General features: G+C 37.2%; 1 protein-coding gene across 2 annotated transcripts in view; it reads right to left on the bottom strand.

The window, feature by feature from the left end:
* LOC113070457 (protein kinase C beta type-like) overlaps positions 1–20,681 on the bottom strand; it is a 111,883-nt gene that overhangs the window by 82,552 nt on the left and 8,650 nt on the right. For both annotated transcript variants that reach the window (XM_026243742.1, XM_026243740.1), the window contains exon 3: positions 2,164–2,246. In XM_026243742.1, coding sequence (XP_026099527.1) covers positions 2,164–2,246 — 83 coding nt within the window. The remainder of the gene's footprint in view (positions 1–2,163; positions 2,247–20,681) is intronic.

Raw genomic sequence — 20,681 nt, 5'->3', positions numbered from 1 at the left:
ATAAACACTGCAATTTTGAACTTTCTATGTATCTAATGTAGCATACCACAGTTTCCACAAAAATATTAAGCAGCACAACTTTTTTCAACATTGATAACAATAAGAAATCATCATATTAGAATTTATTATTTCTGAATGATCATGTGACAATCAAGAAGACTGGACTGCTGAAAATTCACCTTTACCATCACATTCAAAATGTCATCAAAATGTTGCATTTTAAAATAGTATTGTTAATTACGTTGTAATAACATTTAACAATGTAATTTTGTAGCATAAGTCTATGTGACCCTGGACCACAAGCCCAGTCATAAGGGTCAATTTTTCAAAATGCAGACTTAGACATAATCTGAAAGCTGAATAAATATGCTTTTTTTTTTTAGGTTTGTTAGGACAGGACAATATTTGACGAGATAAAAACTATTTGAAAATCTGGAGTCTGAGGGTGCAGAAAAATCTAAATATTATGAAAATCACCTTTAAAGTTTTCCAAATTAAGTTCTTAGCAATACATATTACTAATCAAAAATTAATATATTGATTTGATATATTTACAGTAGGAAACTTACAAAATATTTTAATGGAACATGATCTTTACTTAATATCCTAATGATTTTTAAAAGATAAAAGAAAAATCAAAGATTTTGACCCATACAGTGTATTTTTGGCTATTGACTTAAGACTGGTTTTGTCCTCCAGGGTCACATATATTACATTTACTTTCCCATGAGGCCAAAGGAGAAGAGTCATGCATGCATAAATAGCAGAGCATATAGCCCATGATAATGATAATATCACGATACACGATACACAATTGTGCGACAACCGATATATTGCTAGACAATCCTATAATGATACATTACGATATATAAATATGAAAACAAAATGCCTTTTAAAAAGTTAAGAGCAGGTTTTCTCTCTTTATTCAAGTACAAACTGCTGAAAAATGTTTTTTTTAATTCTGTAATCATTTACTTTTAAAACTTTTATCACTTTAAGAGCTGCATGCATCTAATATACAACTGTTTACATTCACTTTAGACATAACTTGCTGTGTTTATAAATAAACCATGTGTGTTTTTGACAGTATTAGCACACTCAGACGTGAAAGATAACTTAGTCCAGTAATCCGGTGCTATTTGACAGGCTTTTTAGTGTGCGCGCGCACATGCTCAAAAATAGAGCATGTCAAAACAGCAGACAAATGAAATGTTTCACTGGCAAGACATTAAAACACATTCAAATAATACAGTTCTTGCATATGGCATACTCTTTGTTGATTTTGTTTGTCCCATCAATGGTATGAAAGCTGAAGTGGGTCCAGACTTTGGACTTCTACATGGATGGGGGATCTATGATTTGTCCACCAGTCTGTTAAAAAACTATTTTTCTTAGGTTAGTTAACTTATGTTCACATTTCCCTCATTCGTGTGTGGAGCACCACTTTAAGGTAGTGATGCTGGGAGCAGGGAAATCTGTTAAGAGCACCTTATTTCATTAATTAAAATATCAATATTTAGCTCCAAAATATTATTTATCATATCGCATTGAGAAGGACAATGATATATTGCTCTATATCGATATTTTATGGGGGTTTTTTATTCATATGCCTATTGATTTCTGGATGATGCAGTAAAATGATTGCTTGCTATGGTTTTGCCGTGAGAGTTTTGTTCACAATTCAGATTTTCTTTTTATGTAACCCCTGGTGAAAAATGCTAGTTTAGACAGACAGAGAATCGAGAAGTGGCTGAGAGTGAAGCAGAAATGTATTTTTCATAATTACACCGATTCAAAGAGCAAAGCCATTTCCCGTAACTGCACAGCCCCATTCATTCCCCCTCCTGTTCCTGTGTGTAGTAATTGTAATGATGTGATTGAGCTGGCATTCTACGTTCACTCTTAACCACAATAACAAAAAAGAGCTCTGGGCCCCCATGTGGACGTGCTTCCTGTAGCTGTCACTATAGACTGGGTAATTTGTTGATTTAAATGGTTGTATAACTCAGGGGCCAGAGACAAAATTAGCAAAAAAGAAGAAGACTCCAGGAGGAAATCTGAAGCGGAGAGGGTTATCGTCATCTAACACACTTACAAAGAGAAGGAGAGACAAAAAGCAGATGAGTGGAGGAAGGAATGAAATAGAAGAGATTTTGTACTCACATCTGATGCAGGACCCTTATCTGCTCCGGGACAGGAGAAGGTGACGAATTCATGGCAACGCTTGTGCACCACAAAGCAGCAGACTGAGAGAAGGAAGAAGAGAGAAACAGACAGATTAGATAAACAGTGAGAATCAGAGCTCATGCCGCTGACAGACATTCATCTACTATGACAAAGATCCTATTTGATTTCATGTCAGGCCGCTTGACACAACCTGAGCACATACATTGCATCACAATATAGCACTTTATGAGGCCTGCATTTACTACAACCATTTAACAAAAAGTGGCACTTGTGCTCCACGACTGCTTGTTTACTAAATAATTATTTGCTTTGAATTGATTCCCAGTCTGTGAGCACATCACAGTTGAAACAAAAGAGATGGGCATTTAAATGTTGCTTGGTGTAGCGTACATGTTCCACACATCACCACCAAATGCAACAATTTTTTCTGAAACAAAATAAATGCCAATTAATTCACACATTAAATTTGCTAACAAAATCATAGCATTTAATTATGTCAATTTTGGAGCTGTCAGAAATTCCCTTCATTCAATGAACCGCAATAATTCACTGCTTTTATTACAGTCTTAAATATCACACAATTTTATTCATTTAAGATATCAAAATGGTCCAGAAGCAAAAAAATTTTTTTACTGCTACAAAAACAATGTATGATAAACTAAAATTTTTGCTTATTTAACTAGCTTAACCAGCAGTACTGGATGGCAAACATTTTCTGGTCTTTCAACATAGGTTCATAAACATTCACAACTTTTGTTGGTCCACCATTTAGAACAGAACCATACCAGTATAAACCAGCATGCAATTCATGTTGGCCTAAATCTTTTCCACAAAATGAGGACGCATTTCTATTTTTGTATTTGATCTAACTATATATATATATATATATATATATATATATATATATATATATATATATATATATATATATTTATACACACATATACACACACACATATACATGCATGCATACACAAATATATACAGTATTGTTCAAAATAATAGCAGTACAATGTGACTAACCAGAATAATCAAGGTTTTTAGTATATTTTTTATTGCTACGTGGCAAACAAGTTACCAGTAGGTTCAGTAGATTGTCAGAAAACAAACAAGACCCAGCATTCATGATATTCACGCTCTTAAGGCTGTGCAATTGGGCAATTAGTTGAAAGGGGTGTGTTCAAAAAAATAGCAGTGTCTACCTTTGACTGTACAAACTCAAAACTATTTTGTACAAACATTTTTTTTTTCTGGGATTTAGCAATCCTGTGAATCACTAAACTAATATTTAGTTGTATGACCACAGTTTTTTAAAACTGCTTGACATCTGTGTGGCATGGAGTCAACCAACTTGTGGCACCTCTCAGCTGTTATTCCACTCCATGATTCTTTAACACCATTCCACAATTCATTCACATTTCTTGGTTTTGCTTCAGAAACAGCATTTTTGATATCACCCCACAAGTTCTCAATTGGATTAAGGTCTGGAGATTGGGCTGGCCACTCCATAACATTAATTTTGTTGGTTTGGAACCAAGACTTTGCCCGTTTACTAGTGTGTTTTGGGTCATTGTCTTGTTGAAACAACCATTTCAAGGGCATGTCCTCTTCAGCATAGGGCAACATGACCTCTTCAAGTATTTTAACATATGCAAACTGATCCATGATCCCTGGTATGCGATAAATAGGCCCAACACCATAGTAGGAGAAACATGCCCATATCATGATGCTTGCACCTCCATGCTTCACTGTCTTCACTGTGTACTGTGGCTTGAATTCAGAGTTTGGGGGTCGTCTCACAAACTGCCTGTGGCCCTTGGACCCAAAAAGAACAATTTTACTCTCATCAGTCCACAAAATGTTCCTCCATTTCTCTTTAGGCCAGTTGATGTGTTCTTTGGCAAATTGTAACCTCTTCTGCACATGCCTTTTTTTTTAACAGAGGGACTTTGCGGGGGATTCTTGAAAATAGATTAGCTTCACACAGACGTCTTCTAACTGTCACAGTACTTACAGGTAACTCCAGACTGTCTTTGATCATCCTGGAGGTGATCATTGGCTGAGCCTTTGCCATTCTGGTTATTCTTCTATCAATTTTGATGGTTGTCTTCCGTTTTCTTCCACGTCTCTCTGGTTTTGCTCTCCATTTTAAGGCATTGGAGATCATTTTAGCTGAACAGCCTATCATTTTTTGCACCTCTTTATAGGTTTTCCCCTCTCTAATCAACTTTTTAATCAAAGTACGCTGTTCTTCTGAACAATGTCTTGAACGACCCATTTTCCTCAGCTTCAAATGCATGTTCAACAAGTGTTGGCTTCATCCTTAAATAGGGGCCACCTGATTCACACCTGTTTCTTCACAAAATTGATGACCTCAGTGATTGAATGCCACACTGCTATTTTTTTGAACACACCCCTTTCAACTAATTCAACTAATTGCCCAATTGCACAGCCTTAAGAGCGTGCATATCATGAATGCTGGGTCTCATTTGTTTAATGAGAATCTACTGAACCTACTGGTAACTTGTTTGCCACGTAGCAATAAAAAAATATACGAAAAACCTTGATTATTCTGGTTAGTCACATTGTACTGCTATTATTTTGAACAATACTGTATATGCGTGTGTGTATATGATAACATTTAATTCTGTTTTTTTTTTTATACAATATAATAGTGCATATGTGACAACAATTTAGTATCACTACTGTGCTGTGTGAATGCTTATCACAGCCTATGTATGTGCCTAGTGTTTCACTGAATATAAGTAGGCAGTAGACTGTACTGTATACACTACACTGTAAGCAGCATGCCAGTCTTCTTCAGAACTATAGAAGCTGAAACAACTATGCAAATGATGTGCTGTGCTGGACTGTAAATACAGCGGCCCTCTGTTCACATTACTAATGCCCCTGGCACCTCTACAGCGTGACATAACCAGGTCATGGTAGAGACATCCTTCTTCCTGCTGCAGGTTAACAAACCTATTCACTGAAGGTCACCGTGTGTATTTGATCTTTAGTGTAAACATTGCATCGCAGGTTAAAGGCGCTTTCATATGGGAAATGACATCATGTCTCTCACGTTCACTCTTTCAGAATCGGCACTTTTAGTCTAGCAGCTCTGGCCAAAACACAACTTCAGACAGGCTGAACAGCCATTGTCACCCACACTCCAAATACTCCAGTGAGAAAAGAGAGATAAAGAAACTAGAACAGATTTGGGAGAGAGCTGAAGCATATGATTCACTTTGTGTCCGAAACAAGTAAAAAAAAAAATAATAATTAGGCCAAGCATATCCAGAGCTAAACATTCTGGCAGGACCTTGTAACAAAAATTTTCCTCCCACTCTTTTGAGCATGTACATCTTTTTTGGATTGAGAACTGGGTAACATAACACCATATTTCACAATATTCTTGCAGTAAAAAAATTGATTAAATAATAAATGAATAAAAGAACAAATGATGGTGCTACACTTCATCAGGCCCTTGACTGGCTCTTTTGCAGATCTATGGAAGGACCAGATCACTATAAAAACAATAATGTGTTAATGTGCAGTTTTACAGTCCATTAACCCCGCTTTTTCTTGTTACATTTTTTATTGAATAAACAGAGAAAAAAGACATATGAAACAAGCAGAATCGCATCTTTTCAGATTTTTTCTTGACAGTACTATGATACTACCAAGAATTTTTTTTAAAGAAAAAACATTTATGTGGTAAATATGACAAAGTACTTGTACAGCCGAGAGTATAACCAAGAATTTAGGGAATTTAAGTTATAAATGGTTGCCATTTATCATAGAAAGATACAGAGCTGATATTCTGAGAATATCTTCCGTCCAAATACTTTAATAGTAGATACATTTCTGTATTTGATTTTTAAACTTCTATTTAGAAGTGCATGGAATTGCTTCAACACAGAGGACTGAATCCTGCATATCTGAGCCAAAAGCAGACAAAAACACATGATAGATTTTCATCTTGCCTTTTGGCAAACACCTCCTTTTTTGCCTTTCTTTTTAGTGCTCATACAGTTGTGATGTGCTGGCTATGATCAGCACTTGGGAACGGTCAACGCCACTTACCTTTTTACATCCTGCAGTGTAAAATTAGGCTATGAATCGGTACTTTTCACAACACAACTAGCACCGGTGCAGTCTGCATTAACATTGACAGATGGCAGTCAGTACCTTAAAACGGTTTCCAGATTGCAAACAAAAATTAAAACACTTCAATTCTGTAGCTTTGTAAATTTCCACAGCAGTGGTTGACAATCCATGTGCCTCAGTTTGAGATCAACTCTCATTCATACAAATTATTACAAAAAGAACAAGAAAAAAAAGACAAGACTGTTTATAATTAACAATAGATCTCTCATCATCTACCAAGAGGTCTAAATGTTCAGATACAGGAAGTTCCTCTTCTGCTCTTGGTGAGAGGGCAAAGATCAACACAGAGGTGAAGTGCAGACTGCCATCTCCAAGCAGCTCAGTTAAACAGCCTCTCACCGGGTCTACTGAGCATACGCTTACATAACGGCCACCCTGATGGAGAAGGATCAGGCCCAGTAGGAGTTTCCCCTCACTCGTTCTCGATCTAGCACTCTTAAAAGGTCAGAATGAGAGAAAGGCTCATGTAACAACCCATGACCCTTCACAGCGAGACTGATCTGGCCCTTCATAATTAAACAGCCCATTAAATATCCATGCCACGCTGGTGGCTCAGTGCCTATCAAACACAACCATGCCGAACACCCTTTTAAGACACCAAACATTGTCCCGGCAGATGCTGCTCAGAGACAAATTCAATTAGCTCAGAAAATCAGGAGCATTAGTCCTCTTCTGCTAATCAGTCGGTCGCTCACAGACAAACAGCAACAGTGCGCACCCACGTACTCGCACGCTCAAACGCGCACACATACATGAGCACGCCCACACAAACACACAAGCACTCGACTTCCAAGCATATCTGCCTTCTGGACAACTGCAAACCTTTAAAAAGAGCCTCCAGTTATAGCAAGCCGCGTCTGGCCAGTGAAGCCGTGATTTGAATTCACGGGCACGAGAGATGTGCGAGTGATCCCGGAGATGACTGGGAACATTCATCTTGATATCGAAATTGACTTTGCTGTCAGGGAGGTGCAGATGAGGAGGAAGGGGTGCTTGTTTACTAGAGCTGGAACAGCATGCAACAGATATTCCTAATGGTGCAACATCATTAAGGCTTCATGAACACAGCAAGGTGTTAGAGCTGCTAAACTGAATCGAGCTGAAGGAAGGGAAAGACGAACGCTTAAAAGCAACTTGACTTTCATCTTGAAAGTCAACTTGACATATTCATCAATGACAATGAATAGATTTTTTTCCTTTCAAAAGCATAAATGATGTTTTTACGAAACTTTCAGTTTTCACAAACTTGTGGCAATGTCAAAAGCACATACACTGAACCACAGAGGATGGATGTTAGCGGTGACATTAACTGGATTAGCTGGGCTGATCCTGCACTCAGTGCTGATGGGACTGTTAAAAGTGAGGCTTCAACCAAAATTAACACATCTGAACATCACAGCAGCACACTCACTCACTCACACACACACACACACTCCTGCTGTCCACCACACAAAATCAACAACAGATGCATCTTACACAGCCATTACTTAGACTGTTCATTTACACTCTCAGTAATACTGCACACACACTCCACTGATGAAGTGTCTGACAGTGGACTGGAGTAGAGCCATTCCTGACAACAATCCGCTAAATGAGAGGATGACCGGCATGGAGGAGCTGGACATTTTGTGATGCACGTTTGTCTTTTGCAAATCCCTAAGAGGTGAATTCTGGAATTAAAATATTATAATATACAGGATAAAAAATTATTTTAATTTTGAGAATTGCTAAAGATAATATTTGGCAGTTTTGCATTTAACACTATTAGATGACGGCAAAGGTAATGTATAAAAAATTAGAAATAAGTATGAGCAGTTAATTAACCAATATCAGACAAAACGACCAACTGGGAAGAGCCCAGAATTTAAGCAGTATAATTACACCACCTCAAATATAAATCTCAAATGTGACACCTCTTAGGGATTTGCAAAAGACAAATGTGCTTCACTAAATGTCCAGCTCCTCCATGCCGGTCATCCTCTCATTTAGCGGATTGTTGTCAGGAATGGCTCCACTCCAGTCCACTGGCAGACACTTCATCAGTGGAGTGTGTGTGCAGTATTACTGAGAGTGTAAATGAACAGTCTAAGTAATGGCTGTGTAAGATGCATCTGTTGTTGATTTTGTGTGGTGGACAGCAGGAGTGTGCATGTGTGTGTGTGTAGTGATGGCTGTGTAAGAAGCATCTGTGGGAAGTCGTGGCCTAGTGGTTAGAGAGTTTGACTCCTAACCCTATGGTTTTGTTATAAATACATATATATAATATTTCAGATAAATTATTATCATTTAATAAAACCCTATAAACTAAAGGAATAGGGATATATATTGCACTTTTTCCAAGTATTGTAATGTTTTCAAATGTTTATGTGGTGTTTCTGCAACATGACATCTCAGTGTTTCTGTTATTAGTGTCACAAAGCTCTTGAGGGTTTCCTGTGTTTGATGTTTGCAGTAGTGCAGTCCTGCACATTCACACATCACCTTAACCCACCAGCGAGTGGGTGGATCTCACACACACACACACACACACACACACAGTGTGTCTATAATTTTTCTGATATCCCTTCAATCCCATATGGCCTTTATATAATTCAGCTGCAGAGAACTCAATCAGTGAGGCTTCCACCCACCAAACATTAGGCCACTCAATAAAGGAGCAGAACAGTTGCGAAAGAGAAATACTTTCGATTTCATTCTCCTTCTCTTTCTTTCTCATCCCCTCTCTTCAATCTACTCACAGGCTGGCGCTTGCTTTGCCATTCCAGCTTTACACTGCCCTGGCAACGGTGGCCGCATGGCGAATCAGTCGCATGCCAATTAAACCTGGCGTTCGTTCCTTTTCTCCCTCTCGCTGTCTTTCTAATCTTTTTCAATTTCGGAGACATTACAGAGAAAGACAGATCCACACACACACCTCATCCAGTCTTCAGCCAAGGCGGCGCTCCCACCAGCCTCGGCGCTCCTTCTTCCTGAAATCTAGATAATGAGAAAGAATGGCTTTCACTGCTAATGACTCTCTGGCAGCTGATGTCTGTCACAGCCTTGGCAGAGTGGGTTGAGCTGGCTGAGAGGGAAGTGGAGCCCAGGGCTTCCTGTTAGAACAGGATATACACGCCAGAGACACTGCAAGCACCTGCGTCTCTCAGCTCAGGAGAACAGGTTTTCATCTGAAGATCTGGGGCTACAATATCATAGCTAATGACTGTGGCTCTTGGTTATGTTTTTAAAACAGGTTATTTAAATATACCCCTAGAAGCAATGTTTTTTATTATACTGTGCACATGGCACAGACAGCCTTTCTCTGAAAGGAAGTATATTATGACTATAGCTAGCATGATGGATGAGACAGCTACAGAGAGTTATACCTTCGGTTTTTGTTTGATTCCTCTTTCTGTTTCTGAATCATCTGCTTGAATTCCTCCAGAAGGTCCAACAAGTATTAAATGACAATAAGGAAGTAAGACAAGTTTTTACTGCATTTTTGATTACTTATATGCAGGCCTTAATGAGGATAAATAACTTTTTTTATTTATTTATTAATAATGTGAAACACTTCTTTATGATCCGGAATAAACTGAAAATGACCAAGCTTCATAATGACAGATAAGAACACTCTAGGAAAGCATTGCCTACCAGTTTAGTACAGCCTTTATCTAATTTACTGGATCTTGATCTGAATAACATAGTAGGACTCAATGCACTAAACAAAGCAAAGTTGTCTTTTGAAAGTTAATTGGGGTCATGGCATCCCTTCAGCAACGTGTGATCACACACGGAATGAGAGATTCTCACAGAGGAGAAGAAACCTTTCAAATGACCTTCCATCCACTAAAACAAGTGATTCTCACTCAAGCTCGGGAACATTAAGTCAAATAACAGAACAACAATGATGGAGAGAGAGAGAGAAAGAGAGAGAGAGAGAGAGAAGTAGAAAGGGAGCGCAAGCACCGGTAGACAGGAGATACGAGTGATTGTTCACAAAGAAAAAAAGATATTTGATTTTCACCTTTTCTGCCTGTGGTAATGGGAGTTATGCAAGTGAGTAGGGCCAGCCTACGCACAAAATAAAAATACCACGGCCCGCTGAGCGCTACGCTGAGCTGACTTACAGAGATGCAGGGATGAGGTCAGTGAGTCAGCCGTCAATCCACAGCTGTCCTCAACTTCTCCTCTCTCACCACACACACACACACACACACCAGCCTCCACCTCCTCTGTGCTGCGGCCTGCAGCTAAACACACTTCGAGTGCTGTAAACATGGTGTAGTGCACTAGCACTCTGCCCTGCACTAGATGATGCCAGTTACAAACGTGATAAATGAATCTGAATAATTTCTGAAGTTAACAGAATGATGACTAAGTTCGCTATCGGCAAGTTTAATGAGGTTACATGTGGAATGTGCTTCACTGTACAAGTACTATAAGAAAACTAAGCTAAAGCAAAAACTAAGAGTAAGCTAAACTGTTTTGATGTTTATAATACACTTAATAATAATAAAACAAATGATTAACTTTGCTGAAAAGACTAGCATATACTCTGTTTTGGATACTAGACCCGAACATGGGATACTGGTGCTCTTAACTAGTTTCACTGGCAACACTTCACAGTATTGAACATGTTGGTTGGTCAACATTTGTGATAGCGTACGACATGTCTGTGCTTCCCCATCAGCCGAACCACCACCAAATCATCACAGACCAGCATAAGCCACCTGGTCTGAGCTGGTGTTTCTAGCTGGGACGTCTCAAAAACTTTTAAGCAACATTTAAGCATTGTTGGGCATCACAGGAGAGGTTTACTTATCAGTGTATGCTGTTAGCTAAAATGACTAGGCAGTGGGAGTAACATGTTAAGTAAACGAGAGATTACTCAGGTTTCCAGGCTTAAAGGGTTAGTTCACCCAAAAATGAAAATGACACCATAGATTACCCACTTTGAAGTCATCTTAGATGTATATGACTTTCTTCTTTCAGACGAATCCAGTCTGAGTTATTAAAAAAAATTGTATTTGATCTTTCAAGCTGTTTGAAAGACAAATGTATTTTAACAGGAGCAAAGATTTCTTACTTTAGAAGAGGAAAACCAGTCTCCTCTTGGCTTATATTGAAATCTTCCGACATTCTTCTTTACAGAAGTTTTGATCTCTCCGTTGTGTTTCAGCGTGCGTCACTTCTGAGCGGCGCATGCACAAAGCTGACCTCCATACGTCATTCCCCAAGAACTGCTTCATTTACAACAGTGAGTGCAAGCTAGATTAAAGTCATTATTATGTTTTGAATATGGATATATTTCTTACAAAAACAAATCGATTTGCTACAGGAGGCCTTTGTTCACCCCCCGGAGCCATGTGAGACACTTTTTAATCAATGCATAAGCTCTTTATTAAACTTCTCAAGGACTGATGCAGTGCAACACTCGCTGAGTGCCATCAAAGCTTGAAAGATCAAAGACAATTTTTTAAATAACACCGACTGGATTTGTCTGAAAGAAGAAAGTCATATACACCTATAGGATTTATTTCAGGGTGAGTAATATATGGCTTAATTTTCATTTTTGGGTGAACTAACCCTTTAATATATGACTAAAATTATGTACATGACTTAAAATTAAGCATTCCATTTAGGAACAGGTTACTAGCAAAGATTAGTACAGATTCATTTGATATACTGTTGTGAAGTTGCACTGCTGTTCATCATCCAGTTCAGTTTTGAGAAAAAAAAAAATCATCCTTTAAACAATAAAATTGTGCATGTTGTTTTTTATTTATTTACATTTTTAATATTTCTTCCATCTTCCACTTCTTCAAATCACAGACTTTCCATCAGACACAGGTCTTGCTTGATTTAAATCAGCATGAAATGAAAACTTGTCCTATATATTTTATAAATGCATGCTATTGATCTTATTTTCTTTTATTTATTATTCCTCCAAGCATACGTTTATTTAGACTGATAACTCTTGACTGAAGTTATCTAGATGAGCTCATAAAAAACGTTTTTAAATAAGTACGAAGCACTGTCTTTCTATTTAATTAAATTTACAGAAAAATAGATCAGAAATCTCTCTCTTTCCTGTTACATGAAGTCACAAACATGACAAAAGCACATTTCTCCACTCTTAATCAACATTGATGTCTATATGCTAAGTGGACAAACACTTGCCCACAGCACAAAATTGTACATAACACACAAAAGACAAAAACTAATGCAATTAAAACAAAACTGCTATACAGTGAGACGAAAATGTACAAAAGGATAACAGCTAAAATGAGCATTTCAACAAATCACTCATCTCACCATGAACAGTTTCTATCTATTCAACACTGTAGCATAAAACATTTTTACACTGGAGTCACAGGGTTGAGTTCTGAGGGAGTGTGTGTATGGTTTGTGTGTTTGCCCCGTGACAGGCCCGTGTCTCCACTCTACCCATCCCATCTGTTTGAAGAAGCCTCTCCACTGACTGCTTGTGTATCCGCTGAAGAGTCTCTCCGTGCAGCTCACCGCCCCCTCCGGACCACGACCCCCCGCTATACCTGTCCCCCACACAACCCTTCCCCCGCCACCCACACACACACACACACACACACACAGAGACAGCGAAATGGACAGAAGCAAACACACGACAGATGGACGGATGATAATGCAGAAGTGAGAAACAGCAAAAAGAATTCAAATAATACAAAAATCTCTGTAAAACATTCCATTAGCTGATGTAACAAGAACAAACAATGAATAATGTATTTATTAATCTCTGTTAAAGTTCATGCAAATGTAATTATTCTTTGTTAGTTCATGTTAATTCATAGTGCATTAACTAATATTAACAAGCACAAAGTTTGGTTTTAATAATGCATTAGTAATTTGAAAATGTCAGTGTTCTGTTCAAAAAGGTTTTACATAATTGAAGCCATAAAACAAATACAATTAAATTAATTATAAATAAATTAAATTCAAATAATGGAATAAAAAAAAAAAAAAAATTAAATAGCCCAATTAATCAATCAACCAGTCATACAAACACATAAAATTAAAATACTTTATTATAAGACTACTCTAATCATTTAGCACAATGAAACAAATAAAAGTATCATGCATACTATTACCCTTTAATAAAAATCTTTTTTCCAATTAAAGGAAGGAAGAAAGAAAGAGAGAATATAAGGAAGAGAGATGAGCAATTATTGAAAACGAGAACGATTTAAAGAGAAGGAACAGGAATAATCTCCATGGAATCTAATCACACATGCAGTGTAACCTCCAAACAACCCACAGATCCTGGCTCAGTCCTCCAACTGCTCTAATATCATCAGTTTGACCCAGCAGCACTTGGCTACAGTGACAACAGCAGCTTTCAGTACAGCGTGTGTGCTCAGTCTACAGTAAGTGGTGACAGAGGCCCAAGTAAATCTCTCTTCATAAACAGAGCTATCCTGATTACTGATATAGAATATTATAGAACCACAACGATAGGTTGTGTGCATGTGTGTGTGTAGAATCCAGTTAAAATCCAGCAGTGTTTCTCACTTTTAACTGATCCAGGATCAGAGGACAGCCAATGCCAGGCACACAGATCTGTGCTCTGATTTATTTAAATTCACTGTACATGTGCTAAAAGCCCTCTTCAGACAAAACTAGTTTACCTGGTCTAGTTAGTTCAATTTGTGTTTGACAGACATACTTATAATTTTGTTCCTGTCTGAAGTGACCATATGTTCTACACAAGCATACAAATACATACACTAAATAAAAATATAAAAAAATTATACAGTATAGTATACAGATAATATATTCACAAATGTCTGCAGAAAACTGATAAGGTGCCGATTTTGAATTATTATTATTTTTTTCTGAATAAAATAACAGTTGGTGGTTCAAGTACAGCTGGCACCTCATCTTACAGAAAAAAGAAAATTACATTCAATCAAAATAAAATCACTGACTGCTCAGAACAGCTACTATAGCATTTTTAATATTGTATCCCTTCCCTATAATAATTCTAATAATCTATATATAATCTACAGAGATCCCAATCCAGTCTGAATTAGTACATAAAATCACAATGCCGCCTTCACTAAATGGTCAATTAAAAGAATATCCTTGACCAAATATTACAATAACTACTACTCTAATGACTGTGGCATCATGGGAGATATGATTTAGGTCACAGTTTTACTTCAGAGTATCTGAATCAAATGCTTCCTTTTTTATGAAATTGATGCTGTGATTAAAATAATAACAAGTGGAAGCTAAAACTGAAGCTACAACAGCTTGAATCCACCAAAGGGAAGTTCAGTTGTCTTTGATACATCACTTTTCTGCATGCTGACCCAAGAACAATTCTATTTAATGGAGTATAATCTCAAGAAGCAATGATATTTGGGACAGTGTATCCACAAGAGTGACAGAGAGAAATAGTGAGAAAAAGAGAGATACAGTGCTTCATAAGTAGTCATGTATTGAGGCTACCCATCTCCTGTTGCCTAGCAACTGCAGCAAGCAGTTAAATGGTCCTATGGGTTAAATGGGTTTGAGGAGCACTGCAGCACTTTTACTGAAGCCTTCTTACAGGTCTTTACTTCACCAATCATCATCAGCAGCACCATCTACACACCCTACCTACTGGCATTCAAGCCAGTTCATGTAGAACATAATGTAGGATTATGCATAAATAGAGTACAATATGAATCAGTGCGACACTATGAATCAAAAGTGAGACGTTTCTTGTTCCATCCGCATTTAGCAGAAGTATAGACAGCTCATCATAGATGAACAGAAACCTGAAGCATTTCAAAATTCTTTCCTATTTAAGGCAGTTCTGGCAGTTTGGTATCAGCTGAACTGAACAAGAACATTCAGAATTGATTTATTTATTTATTTATCAATAATTGATTTATTCCCAGAGTTTGGTATTTTGAAGCTTAAGAAAAAGCAAGATCTAAAAAATAAAAAATAAAAAAAAGCTAAGAAAATGCAGCTCACATCATGTGTTAAAGTACGTGAAAGCTTTAAATTTACTTCACATTTAACTTCAATCATAACTTTCTCCTTTCAGTCCAAAACTTGGCTGAGTGAGTGGAAAGCATATGCATATTCCAATGTGTTTTACAGCAGAAGACCAATTAAATTGCTTGGCCAGAGGGAATTCACTGCATTAACATCGATCAGGCTCATACAATAGCATCAATACCCAGTAAGGTCAATACTGAAAAAAACTTCAGCCATAGTTCCACTGGGCTGCCTAAAAAAGGGGTCTGCCCTGACCCTGACGCCTTTCTGTGCACTTCAAGAAAAGAGAACCTGATGTGTTTCATCTCACATCATCTCATATCATGAATGAAGTCATTGAGATAAAGTTTCCGGTAGTGACTGTTCATTCTTTACCAACTCTGTTTCATTTGTAATAAGTCTTGTGAAATATTATTACAATTTAAAATAACTGTTTTCTATTTTAATGCTATTTAAAATGTAATTTATTCCTGTGGTGTTAAAGCTGAATTTTTAGCATCATTACTCCAGTCTTCGATGTCACATGATCCTTCAGAAATCATTCTAATATACTGATTTGCGGTTTAAGAAATATTTATTATCATTATCAGTGTTGATAATTAAACTTTGTGCTTAATATTTCTTTTCAGGATTATTTGATGAATAAAAAGTTCAAATGAATAGAATTTATATTTGAATTTTATTACCTTTCTAAATGTCTTTAAAATGTCTTTATATATATATATATATCTTACAAACCCCAAACTTTTGACCTGCATCACATAAAAATATACTGTCAGGTAAAGTAGGCTAATTGTACACCTCACTGCTTTTTTGATATATTTTTTTTTTACCAGAGTATCCTGTCTTTGTCAACTCAGGTAAGGCCAGTAGCTGTGCTTAAAAAGAGCCCTCGTGTCCTAACATACTTGCATTTCAATTAAAAAGTGTGACTGATAGCCTGGGGAAGCTTTTAACCTAGCTGGCTCACTCTGAGATTGCCCATTTTTTAATATGCGACTGACAGTGTTCCCAGTGGTGAACCTGACTTCACTTTAATACCTAAACACCTGCAGATTCGCCTCTCTCACTTCACCCTGTGCAGCTCAGCAGCACTGATTCGGCCTCCACTCACAGCTGGACCATCTGTGAATATTTCAGTCTGAAGCTAAAAATGATCTTAAAAGAGACACTTCACCCCAAAACGAAATTCTGTCAGAGCCCTAGTTCTCCAATCTCATTCATGTTTTTGAACATTTCTTCTTCCTGTAAGCGGGTTTAGTGTGCTACATTTCTGATACTTCTCATGTCAACAATCATTTGAGAGGGTCTGTTCTAGGGATGCACAATATATCTGTAGCTTTTCGGTTATAGGCTATATTGAATTTAATGCAGAGGCTATGAAAGATAGACAGTCCTTACAACATACTGTATAAAGGTACTTGATTAAAGTTTTTATTTTTCAGCTGAACACATAGTTAAACTAGGGTACAGTCAATTAGATAGACTACGCTTCTACCCCTCAAAAAAAAAATGTTTTTTTCCTGTTTAAAGTTTATTGGCAGATATTAGAGATTGTTAATTAATCAGTACAAGTCTCTAATGGATATTTAATTGCTCTAGTTTACTTACTCTAGTTTTTACATTTAAAAGTGCCTCCTCATCTAATGGTCACTTTAAATCTTTAAAAACACTGATTATTTAATAACACTAGTAAATCTTTAGCATAGCTCAAAAATATATATTATTTTTTTCATAATTAACATTATTAAGTGATGTTAACTGAACTTGCTTGTAGTAATTGGATTTATTTTTTAGACAAAATAGTATAAACTTTTATTATCAGCCATGACTTAATGGAATATTTATTGTAATATAATATCAGCATATTTTTATATTAGTGTGCGTTAGTCTGTTCCTTACACAAGCTACAAGTATTTTTATAGTTATATAGCAGTAATATAGCAGTTGTATTGGCCAGTCCAATTAATCTCGGAATATTTAGCCAATTTTAGATTACCAGGATCACCCTGTAACCAGGACAAATTGACAGACTGTTAAAGAAAAACACACGCTTTCTATTTTCAACTGCTTCAGTATATGTTTTGGCAATTTCATTTAAGTTTAGCAAACACTAAGGCTGTATATAAGACAGCTCATTCATATTACTATGAATGGGAGAAAGTGCTATGTACAATATGGCAGAAGTCCCGCCTCCTAAATAAAAGAGCCAAACTGGAACTGGTATTGCATCACTACCTAGGATCTGTTTCCAATAAAAACAGATCGCATAATATGCGACTTGGCAGGGGCAACCTGAAATACATGCTTTTTAACGCTGTTGAACATGAGAAACAACATTTATGAAACGGTTCATGTCAGATTTTGTTGGTGATTTGAAATATATTATTTCAGTATTTCCCCATTCAAGTAAACAGGAGTTGGTCTTTCATGCCTGAAATAGCTGTCTGGAGGAGTTGCAAATATGGCCACCAAGTGAAATTACCTCCCTTGAAAAGGTTTTTGGTATCTTTTATTTGATAATATTGCCACTCTGCTTTTTAGATAATGTCATGACTCACAAGGCATTAAAAAAAATGACAGATCACAGAATTTTTATTTTAGGGTGAACTATGTAGACTATTGGAAAGAAGAAATGTCCAGTCTAAAAGCATGGCAGAACTACTTAGTATGTGGAAGTTGTCAGCAAGGTTGATATTTGGACAGCGCAGCTCGGGTTGGTTTTTCCTGGAGAAAGGGCTGCACTCTTGTGTTCTCTGTACTGACAGCACTCTCAGACTGTGGTCTTTGAATCATTGTCAGACATCATGATAACGCTGAGAACCCAAACACAGGGATACAAGGAGGAATTCGACATGTTGATAGATTTGTGACAGGATCCCGCACTCAAAGAACTAGCACAGTTAAGTGGAGGCCTAGGTAGTTGACATACATTGCAGGTAAATGTTGATATCTCAGATTTACAGATCCCCTTCAAATTCTCTTAAGTTCTCACAGATGTGGGCGACCAAGATGGAAAAAGCAGAGACTGTTTACATAAAAACAGATGATGAACTAAAGTAGTCCTAACACCGCTCCTACTATGATCTATATAAAGCAGAGTGAGTTTCTTCTGCCCATTTAAACGATGTTAACTTTCAGTTGAATTCAGCATAACATAAAAATCTTACTGCATAAGAGGCTAGAAAAAACTGCTAAAATAAGACCAAGAGCAATTAACATATACAAATTCTTTAAAATAGTCTTTATTCTCAAATTCACTTGCAATACGCCAGGATTGCTGGTCCACGTCAAAAGAGTCTTTACGAATTTCTCAGCTATGCCACAGGCCACATGATTTGAAGTATCATTTAGGTGCCTTAGCAAGCCATGGCCTAATGGTTAGAGTCAGACTTGTAACCTAAAGTCTGAGTAGGGATTGCAGGTGGGAGTAAATGACTAGTGTTCACCCCCTGCTCCCTGGGCACCAGTCCTACTCAGTATGGGACATGATACTTGGCTAAACGTCACTTTCTCTTAGCAAGCACCATTAAACACTTTGAGTCCTTGAAGTGTCTATCTAACTGCAGCTCACTGATGGAGTGAGATCTCTCTTGTTATTGCCCATTTAAAAGTAAGGCCAACTAAAACAAGATGGTCCCCACAGGACCCCCAGCCAGCCAGTTTCAGATGCTCAGTTGGTGGCTGCCTCTCCTGTCTTCCTAACCCTTTTTCCAACTTCCAACAGATGCTTCAACCAGCAGACACACATCAAATTCAGTGCTGGCTATCATCAAACAAAGAGCACCTGAACTGCCAGCTCATGGGGTGAAGGTCAAAACTCTTCTAGAAACCATCTCATTTAGCTTGAGTATTTTCAGGCCATCGACACTGAAAACTGACAATGGCATAAATATTGAAAGGACTGAAGTTTTAATTTAGGGGATAGAGTGAATAAGGTCCAGCAGAAGGGAATATCAAGCCTCATGCATCTTGTCCTTGAGGACACTGGAGTCACAAAGGTCAGACATGTTTATTCTAAACAAAAGGATCCTGTTCTGCAGTAAACAATCTTGAAGTGTCAATAGAGCAGGAACCCTCCCTCGGGTGGCTTGGAAAACACCGCCATGATCTAATCTTGTTGAAAGCACTGGGAGAGGCTAACAGCATTCAGGACTAAATTGAGTTTCAAATGTACTTGCTTAACATGGAGGCCCTTTTACAGGCAGTTGAATGTCCTTATTGCATTATTTCACACATTCTCTTCCTGCAATGTGGCTCTCGGCAGACCTTTTTATTAGGTCCCATAAGCTGAGCAGATGGCCCTTGTAGGGCTCTTCTATCCATGTATAATTGGCTCTCAACATTCATTAGCTGGTTGAAACATCACCAATCACCTATTGACTATTCAGATCAAACTTCTAACACAAATGGATTCCAAACGAAATTAGATCATTGCTACAATAAGACTTCTGGGGAATATTATTATTATTTTTATTTCTATTTATATGATAGGTAAAAATTGATAGCCTGATAGAACTGTAAGTCGCTTTGGATAAAATCGTCTGCTAAATGAATTTCTATTTGATTAATTTCTATTTGAGTTGATGATAAAAGAACAGATTGTGATAGTGACTGGACCACATTCACACAGTCAGTGTTGACTTGTACCTACTAACAGATATGAATTTCAATTGGTCCTTTGATGTAAATTATTATTTTCCAATCTGGGACCCAAGCAAGAATCAGTTGATTCTCAAAATGCAGGTGTATGTCCTAAAAACTGAAGAGAGTCAGTTTAGTTATTGAATGTGGTTGTCAGTCCAGTGTGTAACCAAAATATGTATGAACAGAAGCATATTAAGCATTCTTAAGAAGAAGTCATGTAGTGAAACTAAAAAGCTCAGAATAATGTTTTTGGGTAAAAATTAAAACATTTTTTAAATAGTTTAAAAAAACATCTCATTAAGAAACCACAACCAGATCCTAGTAAACTGGCAAAAAACAAACGCATTTCAAATCTTCTTATGTCTAAAATTTTATAAAAAGTTCTTTAGTCCTTCCTGAAAAATCTATGAACAATTTCAGTCATGTTTCAGACCTCATCATTGCACAGAAACTGCACTTGTTAAAATTACAAATGCCCTGCTTCATGCATCAGTGGCTTAGATCCTACTTGTCGGACTGTTACCACATTGTTTACTTAAACGTGGAATCATGTCAACTAATGTCAATAAAGTTTGGAGTGCCACAAGGATCTGTCTTAGGCCTGCAGCTATTTTATATATACATGTTGCCCCTTGTTAATATTGTGAGAAAATTTGGGGTTAGTTTCC

Source organism: Carassius auratus, unplaced genomic scaffold (assembly GCF_003368295.1).
Source record: "Carassius auratus strain Wakin unplaced genomic scaffold, ASM336829v1 scaf_tig00004288, whole genome shotgun sequence".
Lineage (NCBI taxonomy): Eukaryota > Metazoa > Chordata > Actinopteri > Cypriniformes > Cyprinidae > Carassius > Carassius auratus.
The sequence above is the reverse complement of the archived record's forward strand: the minus strand, read 5'-3'. Positions and strand labels throughout refer to the sequence as shown.